Below are 12,091 nucleotides of genomic sequence, written 5' to 3'. Positions count from 1 at the left end.
TTCCACACTGTATGACTGTTTCTCACGTGTGACAAGAAAATGAATAACAGTAACATGTCCATTCAAAGTCATCACATTTTGGCCTCTGCCACACTGAATATTTCAGTTCACATGTGAAATCAACTTTTGTACTTGACACAGACCTTTGCCCAAGTAGGTATGGTATGGATGGAAATATTTAAAGAGGCAATTAAATTTATCAATTTCAACCTGTAAGTTAAAATCTGTGTTGGAACCATTTTTATTATTTGAAGTACTACATAATTGTACCAGATTTTCTGTTCTATAGTTTGAAGAAAATATGTTTTCTCGATAGATTACAAAAGTTCCAGAAAACTTGTTGACTTACGCAGTTCGTTGTAAGATCCTGACTGTGTCCAATGCACGCACTGCCCTTCTCACTCCTGAGATCTATGGTGATCAGGATATCTATGAACAAATACTTGAATTGCTTCTTGAAGGAGTAAGTGGACCACGTAAGTAAATATTCCAGCTGTAGTATTTGTGTGAGGTGCTGAATCAGTTTGCACTGTGCTTTGGTGAATGTGAAAGAATATATTTGGATATAAGAAATTGCACTTGTACAACACCTGACAAATTTGAGATATTTAGTTTAGCTTCGGGATACAGTTTGGAAATAGGCCCTTTGACCCACCGACCACCCACACCAGCCATCGATCACCTGTTCACACTAGTTCTATGTTATCGCACTTTCTCATCCACTCTGTACACACATGGGGCAATTTACAGAGGCCAATGAACCTACAAATCTGCACGTCTTTGGGATGTGGGAGGAAACGAGCTCCCTGGATAAAACCCATGCGGTCACAGGAGAATGTGCAAACACCACAGACAGCATCCGAGGTTGGCATCGAATCCGGGTCTCTGGTGCTGTGAATCCGGGTCTCTGGTGCTGTGAATCCGGGTCTCTGGTGCTGTGAATCCGGGTCTCTGGTGCTGTGAATCCGGGTCTCTGGTGCTGTGAATCCGGGTCTCTGGTGCTGTGAATCCGGGTCTCTGGTGCTGTGAATCTGGGTCTCTGGTGCTGAGAGGCAGCAGATGTACTGCAGCGCCACTGCACCGCCTAAGTATTTCAAAGTCCTCCATAGCCAGCTCAATATCTTTTGAAGTGGTTGGCATTCTAATCACAGTCACTAGTTCAGTTACTACTCAGAATTGACATTTATCGTTGCCCAAGAAATTTGGTCGCAATTGATTTAAAATCAAAATAGCTCAGTGGGTTTGAACCGCACTAACAAGCCACACAAGCATGCAATGGGAAATTGATTGTGATCTCCATGTACATGTAATGGGGTCAGCTGGACACAAACTTGTCTGAAAGGGTGTCCCCACCTGCAATGTTGTCCATCCATTTTCTACCACAGATGCTGCCTGACCTGCTGAGTTCTTCCAGCATTTTTTTGCTCTAGATACAGTAATAGTGTAAACTAGGGTGCTATGTATGATTGACATTGTTTCTGAAAAATTGGAGCCGGAATAGGTAATGAGAAAGTTGCGTCGGTCAGAACAAAACCAGATCTTGGCTGAAGGAAACGGGGCTACTGGAATGCAGGTTAAATTGATCCTTTATCTGAGCTGCAGACAAATAAATTTCCACAGAATTCATCTGTAGAATCATTGTAAATTCCTCCTTTGTGGAGGGCACCCAAGCCCTAATTTCCATGGTTTTGGAATGCAGCTGGATACACCTTCAGGATACCCAACTCCACTGCCATGATAAAAAAAACCAACTACAGATGCAGGAAATGTGTAATAAAAAACAGAAAATGTTCGAAACACATAGTAGGTCAGGCAGCATCTGTGGAAAGAGAATTACCGTGATACAAGGACATGCACTGGATACATTGGGTTTCCACTCCCATTTCCAACATGCCATTCGTTGTTTGGGCAAACCATTTCAAGTCCAATCTTGGAGCAGTGTTTCCCATTGATATTATGTGTCTATATTTATTCTTTATGCACTGTACCTATTTCTAATTTTGGAAATTCAATACAAAATTTTATTCATTGGCTTATTGCATGGATTGCTTCACTAAAAGCATACTACTATCAAAATGTTTAAAGCTGAGGGTGATATATCGAGAGGGCCGGAGATTTGATAAGTTTATCGTATCTATTCCAGGATCTTTATGGACAGAAACAAATAATGGGGCTGGAGGGCTGAGGGGATCAATCGTGCCAATGTTCTGAAATCTGAGTATCTGGATTGGATGTGAGGTCTAAGAACATTGTTTTAATGAGATTAGTTGTGGACTGAAATGATGCAGATGATTATTTAACTTTCTTGTAAATAAAGACCTTAAGAAATCTTCAAATGACATCAATGCCATCAGCATGGTGAGGTACTAAGATAGACTGTTACTATTGCCTTGGGCCTGCTAAGTGTGCAGGGAAGTGGGGTGAAATGTAGCTCTGGGTGTCCATGCTTTTAGCCTTCCATTCGCAAAGACTCCGTCGATCAACTGTATAGAGATGTGGATGGTTATTTAATCCGTCGTGACCACCATCCAAAATCAGGAAACAGTTTCCACTCCCTATTTACAAGAATTTTCCGTTTTTAAATAATTGATGTTTTGCAACAAATATCGTTGATGGAAAACTATTTTTGGCATAAACCATTCTACTTATATTTAAATAAAATTCATGGTGATTTCTCTACTTGTACAGAGTTTGATGATGTTGCTGAGTTCATGGAAGAAGTAATAATAATGTTAAAGGAAGACGAAGAGGTCAGGACATTCAATGAAGTCATATTTCCAGTGTTGGACATAATACTGAACCGTATTAAAGAATTGGATCTCTGCCACTCAATGCTGTACAGCTACCTGGATGTCCTCCTTTATTTCACCCGGCAGTTTGATCTAGCACAAGTAAGAAATCCTCAAAATTCTATCCTATATCCTCTTTAGGTGTGACATGGTCACTGAAGTTACTGGTAGTAGAGTTTCTATTGACTTGTTGTAGAATGTAATGAATGAGTATTATCGTCTGTTAGATGCCCTTCCCACATACCATTCAGTTTAATTGTTGAAACATTTGTAATGTTGTGCAGTGAAGATCAGCAGTCAATGTGATATGAGAATACACATGACTAAAGCAAATTAATATATTTTGTGCTACTATCCCATCTTACATAGTGGGACAATATCACCCAGTAATTCAGATTAAAATGTGATGCAAGGTGTTTGAAGAAAGGGTGAGTTTCAATCCTGTTTTCAGTGAATCTTTAAATAAAACTAAAGATTTAAGTTTTAAATCTTAAAACATTAAGATTTATGTATACTCAAGCTATCAAAGTGCTTCTGGACAATGTGATTGGTAATTGTTTACAAAGTGTATTCAGCATGGAAACGGGCCCTTTAGCCCACCAAGTCCACACCGATCACCCGTTACTGTTATCATGTTTTCATATTCACTCATTACCTAGTTGGGGCAATTTACAGAGACCAATTAACCTACAAGCCCGCATGTGTAAGGATGTGGGAAGAAACCCATGCGGGTCACAGGTAGAATGTGCTAACTCCACACGGACAACACCCAAGGTCAGGACTCTGGCACTGTGAGGTAGCAGCTTTACCAGTTGCACGACTGTGCCACCACACTGTTTTGAGGCTGATTCGTTTGAATGGTAAAATTAACTCAAGACAAAACATCTTTTCTGTTCTGTTGTGCTGCAGCTGCAAAATCTGCAAAATGACCTTTGAAAATTACCTCGTCATTAGTGGTAATCATTAGTGCCTATTTCTTCAATGTTTAATCAAGAATAGTTTGCATGACGAAAGTTGCCTTAGAAATGTACCAGTCAGCTTGGCTTAGACACAAAATGCTGGAGTAACTCAGCGGATCAGGCAGCATCTTGGGAGAGAAGCTGCCTGACCCGCTGAGTTACTCCAGCATTTTGTGTCTACCTTTGATTTATACCAGCATCTGCAGTTTTTTTTCCTAGTCAGCTTGGCTTTATTGTCTTCTCTTGCTCAGCTCTTAAGTTGCTGACTTGGATTGGGGGCTGGTTCCATGGCTGCCAGCTACCCTCTGCCACTTACTTCAAATGGTTGTATTTTTAATATATGAAACTATCTGCTGCACTACAGCACAACTGATGTCTCTCCTACCCTCACTCAACCTTGCACACCCTTGTATGCACACCCTTTCTCTCCCATTCTCAAGATTTTAAATGTGCATTTTCCATCTGGGGAAGCTTTTACATGAGCAAAAATGTTTGTTTTTCTTGATATTTTGCTATCCTCCTTTTGGAAGATATTGCTAAAAGCCATTTAATTCTGTAATGGATCGTGGGGATCGGACTGTTGATCTCTACATGTTTTAATGTTTTAAAATGTTCTACATGTTGAAGCTGCTGATTACCTATAATACATTTACATTTAAGTTGATGTAATTTGTTTTAATATTTAAATTTAATATCAGATTTTTTTAAATCCATAAATTACAATGTAATTAGTTTGTTAAATTTGTCATTAGGCTTTCTTGGATTACATTAAACCAAAGGATCCAAACAATGGGAACATGTACCAGCAGACCCTGCTGGGAACTATCTTGAACATTTCTTGTTTGCTGAAGACTCCAGGACTGGTGGAAAGTCACTTGTATTTTCTGAATCCTTCACGGTCTAGTCCTCAGGAAATAAAAGTCCAGGAGTCGAATATTCACCAGGTGCGTCTTTGGCAAGTTGGGTTCTTTGAAGGCCTGTGGTATAGTGCATGCAATTATTTGTTATTTTCCACCATTTTTATTTCAGATTGCCACACTCTGCCTCGAGTTCAACGAGTAGATTGTATATTTAACTTTGTGTAGATCAATCTTGCAAGTAACCCCAGAATTTTCAGATTATTAGTAGAGAAACTGTAGTTTATCTTGCCTCCCTTGTTTCTCTTTTCTTCTTCCAACCTCCCTAACCTCAATCCAGTGGAAGTTTCCGTGTATCAAATAGGCGTCAAAATCCACTGGGATTTGTTTATTTCTCTATTTAACTCAACCTTGAGACTCTTGCATTTGTAATGAATTGATGTTGATTAAATTAGAGATTGGGTAACTCAAAAGAATTGGATTGAGTATTGAGTCTTCCCCTTTGTAATTGTGTTCCAGAATGGTTTATGGTCATCAGTTCAGTCATTGGCATCTCATGACTGTGTTTATTTAATTTGATTAATGTTGTATATTATTCATGCATGTGATGTGCACATTGTTGTAAGGTAAATATTTGTTGCTGATCTCTCACTGTCCTTTGGACAAGATGCTGCCTTGGTCTCCATTATTCCATCCAGCAGCCTGTTCCATAGGTTGTTCAAAATAATATTCACATCAAGACAACTTGAATGTTATTCAAGTCGAGTTTATTGTCATATGCACAGGCACGTGGATGCACAGAAGCACACAAAAGCAAATTATCCTTAAATTGTGCAGGTTGGTTCAAGAACCTGATAGTTGTCTGAAAGTTGCTGCTCCTCAGCCTGGTGATTCTTGCCTCATTTAGCTCCAGGATATTCCTAAAGATGTGTGACAGATACTATCCTATCCCCAGTCCTATAGGTCCTCTGAAATGTTTCAAAGGATATTGTCTTAACATATTTTCCAACAAATTATGTAAGTACCAACTGGGTGCTTTTTGGGTGTAGGTTTACTTGTACAGGACTTCTCTGGGTTGAGGTTCTGCTGCATACAAAAGCACCTAAGTAGGCTGCAACCAGTGTGAATGGATTTCTGCATTACTCAGGGTTAAACATAACCACAGCCAGTTAATTCCCGGAATGGCGGGACTGTCATATGTTGAAAGACTGGAGCGGCTAGGCTTGTATACACTGGAATTTAGAAGGATGAAAGGGGATCTTATTGAAACATATAAGATTATTAAGGGGTTGGACACGTTAGAGGCAGGAAACTTTTTCCCAATGTTGGGGGAGTCCAGAACCAGGGGCCACAGTTTAAGAATAAGGGATAGGCCATTTAGAGCGGAGATGAGGAAAAACTTTTTCAGTCAGAGAGTTGTAAATCTGTGGAATTCTCTGCCTCAGAAGGCAGTGGAGGCCAATTCTCTGAATGCATTCAAGAGAGAGCTAGATAGAGCTCTTAAAGATAGCGGAGTCAGGGGGTATGGGGAGAAGGCAGGAACGGGCTACTGATTGAGAATGATCAGCCATGATCACATTGAATGGCGGTGCTGACTCGAAGGGCCGAATGGCCTCCTCCTGCACCAATTGTCTATTGTCTACACGGATAGAGGTCGTGTACCTTGTGGCACAATTTGAAGAGTTGTCCTGGCCAACATCATTGACACAATGTTGCCTTTATTACACACAGGGTATTATAAATAGTCTGAAAGTTTAAAAAACGCTGAAATTCTGAAATAAAATGCTGGAAAAATCTTTCTGTGGAAAGGGACATGGCCAATTTTTCAGGTCTGAAACCCTTCATCGAAATATTTATTGCCAATTGTCTGCCTTCTTCACTGATGTAAAAAGTAATCCATTTGACAAATTTTGGAAGCTGTTGAGATGTGATATTTCTCTATTTTAGATTATTTTTAGAATTACTCCCATTAAACATGGGGTTGTTGGTGACTCTGCATTTATTCATTGAGATCATGTGGCTCTAATAGTTCTAAACCCTGGTCTTTAAATTGTATTTTGAATCCCTTTGTCATTGAGGGCACACACATATCTGTTGTTAATTCTGATTGGATTGGTAGCCAGCTTTGCCTCATTTGCCTGTTGGTTTTCCTGCTGCGTACATTAGACATTATGTTTGTTCAACATCTTAGTTTAGAGAAGAGTTCTCAGATGTTCTTACTTTCATTTTGCAGTTCATGGTTCAATTTCATGACAAACTCCATCCGATTCTGCGGAACCTAATCCAGCTTTCCCCTGATACAAAGCACAGAATCCTTTCCTGGCTCGGAAACTGTCTCAATGCCAATTCTGGTCGGACAAAAATCTGGGCTAACCAGATGCCAGATCTCTTCTTCCAAATGTTTGCATCGGATGCCTTCTTCCTGAACCTTGGTGCGGCTTTGCTGAAACTGTGCCAACCCTTCTGCAAACCAAAGTCACCGAAGCTTCTAACTTTTAACCCTACTTATTGTTCCATGAAGGAATTGAATGAAGAAGAGCAGAAAAGTAGAAATGTACATATGAAAGGTATGAATTGAAATGGAGATGGTGTATTTTCCCATTGGCTAGAAGTTATTTTGGTTGGGTTATTAATCTTTCACTTTGTGCAACTCTGTTTTGTTAAATTTCCACAGTTCCTTTGTTGTTAAATGAAGCACGTATCTGTCATCTTGGCTCAGATTGACACTCTAGTCAAGCTAAATAAAATTCACTGAGGGAAGCCATTTTATTCTGCTTCACTTGTAAGTTAGTTTTAGCATCATATTTACATAATCAAGACTAGCACAGATGCACAGCTGGTTTTGATTTCTATAACTCATTAAAATTCTGTACCAATTGCCTCTTTGATGTAGCATTTGATTATGCCATTGACGGGAGTCACAGATTATTACTGATCTTGGCCATGATTTCTATTCCGTTGGAGAGGTAATCAGGACAAGTCAGGCTATATTATACTTAGTCATAGTAAGCATGAACTAAATGTCATCTTGGAACCTTGCTGGAACCTTGTTTATGGAACCAATAGACTGGGAGTTCATTGTCAAAATCACCCTATGGGATGATCATAGATTTCATTAAGATGGGTGTACCCTATGGGATGATCATAGATTTCAGTAAGATGGGTTTTGCATGCCAAATAACTGCTATGTTATCAGTCTGCTGCAAACTGCTGTTTACAGCAGACAATTAAGATGCCTGATGTATAGTTCTGCCCAATCCACTCTTGGAAATATGCGAGTTTGAAATGGCCTGCTGGCAGTGTTTGCTGGAGGTGAAAGTAACCAAGAGAGGGAAGAGGAGGTGGTGAGTTGAGGAGGGTATCAGGGTGAAGGAGAGGCTGGTTGCAAGAAAAGTGGATGGTCACCAGAAGTCTGGTCAAAGCAGCAGTTAAGGAACAATAAATACATTGCTGGGGGAACAGCAGGTGGGCCACATTTATGGGGTGGGGGAGGCGAGAGAAAGGAATTGTTATTGCTTCATATCAAGATGTCATCAATTCCTTTCTGACCTGCTGAGTTCCAGCAGTTTTTGCTCCAGATTTCAGCATCTGCAGTCTCTTGTGACAGCAGTTAAGGGGAGAAGGTGGTGGAAATACTAGCTACATCTTCGGATAAGTATCCTTCCCTGTTCTTGGTAACCCAGTTAAATTAAAGGAGCTCGGAGCTTGTTGTTTGCATGTGAAGTGGGGCAGCAAATGTTGTACACATAGTGCTGGTCATCACTGCTGATGCATTCGCCATGCAGTGGGCAGTACATTTCTGCTTCAGTTACCATGTGGCTTTTTCATCATTGTGAATTTTGAAACTGTTTTAACACCTGCAAATGGGTACCACCTCTTTGAATTTGGAGCCTATAATAACGTATATGTAAATTATTATGACTTATTTCAGGAAGTCTAAGAAAATAACTGCAGATGCTGGTACAAATCGAAGGTATTTATTCACAAAATGCTGGAGTAACTCAGCAGGTCAGGCAGCATCTCGGGAGAGAAGGAATGGGCGACGTTTCGGGTCGAGACCCTTCTTCAGACTGAAGAAGGGTCTCGACCCGAAACGTCACCCATTCCTTCTCTCCCAAGATGCTGCCTGACCTGCTGTTACTCCAGCATTTTGTGAATAAATATTTCAGGAAGTCTGTTCTCTCTCTCTGTGAATCACATTAAATATGAAAGCTTAAGCAAGAAAATCTCTCTTCTGAAAGCTCTTTATTTCTTTGCCCTAGGCTTGGACAAGGAGACATGCTTAATTTCGATGCCATCGGGATTGGAGTTATCATTCGCTGAAACATATAACCTAGTCACGGAGAATTTAGTCCTGACTCAGTTTGCTTTGCGCTTGGGTTTTCACAGGTACTGAGAAAATGCATGAATAACCAGATGTAATAAATTGTTAAGATGAAAGCATCTCAAAACTGGCTTGTATCTTGAGCCATTTAGTTTTCCTGGTCTCTCCGTAGAAAGAGAACTTTGACCACTCTGAGGTGGGATTAAATCCTATTCTGGGGAAACCAAGCGGAAAACTTGGATGGTAATCATTGACTGATTGAGTAAACGATACACTAGCCGTAAAGCCTGAGAGTTTTGTCATTTTAAATGGGGATATGAACATTCATACTGCCAATAAGGGCAGTAAAGATATTGAAAGTTTATGAGTATGGTGGCAAGCTGCTTACCATCACATGCCAAGAGTTATAATATAAGATATTGCGATGAATCTGAATATTAAACGACAAAGGTAAATGAAAATCACTCAACGGATCAGGCAGCATATGTGGAAAGAGAAACAAGGTTAACGTCTCCGGTCAACAAGCCTTAGTTGTACCCTTCCACCACATCCTTTCTATAACTTAAAGCTAGCTTACTTTCTCTCTTTCCTAGCGACTTTTTTAAAGGGTGATCTGCAGTGATCTGATCCCTCTTTGACCACGTAGTTGACAGTCAAAAAGGAGGTGAAGAAATCTTCCTCAATGTTTCCCTTGAAGAATTTTGAACTTAAAACATTAACTCGCTTTCTCCTTCCACAAAAGCTGCCTGACATGTTAGGTATTTGTAGCATCCTGCATAATTACTGAAGGTGAAGGCAAAGTGGGTATCATAGCCAACTGTTCCATGCTGAGACCCAAATGAGAAGGACCATGCCCTGAAAATCCATTGATTATCTCCGAAGAGTAGTGTCTTTGGAGATAAGAGGAATCGACTTTTTTAAAGGGTGATCTGCAGTGATATGATCCCTCTTTGACCACATAGTTGACAGTAAAAAAAGAGGTGAAGAAATCTTCCTCAATGTTTCCCTATTTCTATCATCTGTTCACCCTACCAATTGTTCAAAGTTAGGGGCAATTCCCATTTTTTTTTTATAAAGTTTATTTTTATTTTTTTATGTTTATTTTTTTTTAATTTAATTTAATTAATTACAGTGCATATAACAACAACAGTAAACCCCTCCCCTTCCCTACATAATCATGAAAACAAACAAATAAAAACAAACAAATAAATAAATAAATTTAAAAAAAACATAACTACAATGTGACAAAAAAGACAAAAGCACAAAAACATGAGGCAAGGTAATTTTCACAAGTCAAATATTTCAGTATTTTCACTGCTGGATTCAAAGAAGGTAGAAAAGCATGCGGCATTGAGGGGTTAGTTTTACTTGTCCTTAATATGCTGCAGCACTGGGTTCCATATGTTGAAGAACTTTTGAGGGTTGCCAGACAATTCATATCTCAACCTCTCTACGTGTAAGATGCCCAGTAATTCTCTTAACCAAGTCTCAAACTGAGGAGCAGAGTCTGATTTCCATAGTTTCAAAATACATCTGTTGGCAATTACCATACCATAAACCAAGATTGTGCGAGCATTATGGTCTAGCTTCTCAAGCGTTGTGGAATACCCGAATAGAGCAGTTTCAGGGTCCGGAGTTAAAGTGACGTTTAAAACAGTAGAGTACCATTGAAATAAAAGACACCAAAAGTTGTGAAGTTTTGGACAAGTCCAAAAGTGGTGAGCGAGTGTACCCTCAGCGGTCTTGCAAAAAGATGTTTTAATGAAATTTCAAATATATTTCTTGAAAAACCAACCAATGTGAGTATTAAAAATAGTTACTGTTTCAATTTTGAGCATTGTAAATCGCCTTTCCTACCATCGTGATCTACATGCAGGATTTCTCTCAATGTCTTCCTTTTGCATTGCCTCAGCGGGATGTCCCCCATAGTGCATGGACCTCTCAAAGATGCAGCTGGGTTCTTTATTTTTACAGATGTCACGATCAAATGATAAAGATGAACCAGAGCTTGCACCGGTTACAGGTTGCCTGGAGGGAAGCACAGCAGTCTTCCAACCCAGCGGCAGACAACCTGCGGGAGCAATTCGAACGCCTGATGACCATTTACTTATCAACCAAAGCAGCAGCCACAGAGCCACAGATGCTCCAGAACTGTATGAACTTGCAGATCTCTACCACAACAATATTGGTCCAGTTTGCTCTAGGCAATCAAGGAACAGAATACATGGAGGTGAAATTCCCTCTTCTGGATGTGGAATACTGCATGCTTTCTCATATTCCAGGTATATAGCATGTCCTAACAGAGATTTAAGCACATAGGATATGATCCCTGTGGATGCTCAATCAATTACGTTTTTAAGTTGATATTCATGGCTTTTTTTTTGATGGAGTATCGAAGGATATGAAATATTGTTGGGTTAATAGAGTTGAAATAAAAAACCGGCCATGATCTTCTTGTGTCAGGACTTGGGAGTTGAATGGCCTGTGCCGTTATCTGGGCCTTCAGGGCATCTTCACCTTTGAGAGCTACAAAACAAAGGACACCAGTGTAGTTTTGTTTAATTGTTCATTTTATTATTTTTAAAATCTTTTCAATGTGTACATGACTCATTGAGCTTCAGTTATTGCTCACTTGTCTATGTTGGCCAATGATACCTTGGACCTGCATGGCTCTCTTGAATATGTGAGCATTTAATATCCTTTGCTCACCACCTTTTTGACATTTTGTTATGTTTTCTTTTTTTACCTCTTAAAATTAGTGTTCATCCTATGTCTCTTCTGTTTCTAACTGCAAATACTTGTGAGCATGGCTAAGGATTGACTAATTTTTATTGATAGTGAAACACTGGTCTAGCTTTTAATGTGTTACATTGTTCAACGTGATTATAGGTTGCTCTTGTTCCCATTGTCTTGTTAACCTGAGCTCACTTTTACAGAGTAAAATCAATATTTACAGACCTGTCAACCATGTCAAATTCCTTGCTCCTTTCTATTTCCAGGATTCTAAATATGCACACAAAGTTCTGGAGTAACTCAGGGGGTCAGGCAGCATCTCTAGAGAACATGGATAGGTAACTTTTCACGTTGAGACACCTACTTCAGACTAATAACTATTTATTTATCAACTGAAGCATCAGCCATCAGTTTGAAGAAGGAACTTGA

General features: G+C 39.6%; 1 protein-coding gene across 1 annotated transcript in view; it reads left to right on the top strand.

Moving 5' to 3' along the window:
* The window catches only part of ube4a (ubiquitination factor E4A (UFD2 homolog, yeast)), a 41,366-nt gene that overhangs the window by 16,446 nt on the left and 12,829 nt on the right, over positions 1-12,091 (top strand). Inside the window, exons 6-11 of the mRNA XM_078426513.1 lie at positions 317-476; positions 2,689-2,891; positions 4,501-4,692; positions 6,839-7,172; positions 8,868-8,994; positions 10,904-11,211. Coding sequence (XP_078282639.1) covers positions 317-476; positions 2,689-2,891; positions 4,501-4,692; positions 6,839-7,172; positions 8,868-8,994; positions 10,904-11,211 — 1,324 coding nt within the window. The remainder of the gene's footprint in view (positions 1-316; positions 477-2,688; positions 2,892-4,500; positions 4,693-6,838; positions 7,173-8,867; positions 8,995-10,903; positions 11,212-12,091) is intronic.

This window comes from Rhinoraja longicauda, chromosome 32, assembly GCF_053455715.1.
Source record: "Rhinoraja longicauda isolate Sanriku21f chromosome 32, sRhiLon1.1, whole genome shotgun sequence".
Taxonomy (NCBI): Eukaryota; Metazoa; Chordata; class Chondrichthyes; order Rajiformes; family Arhynchobatidae; genus Rhinoraja; species Rhinoraja longicauda.
This window is presented reverse-complemented; position numbering and strand designations above follow the sequence as displayed.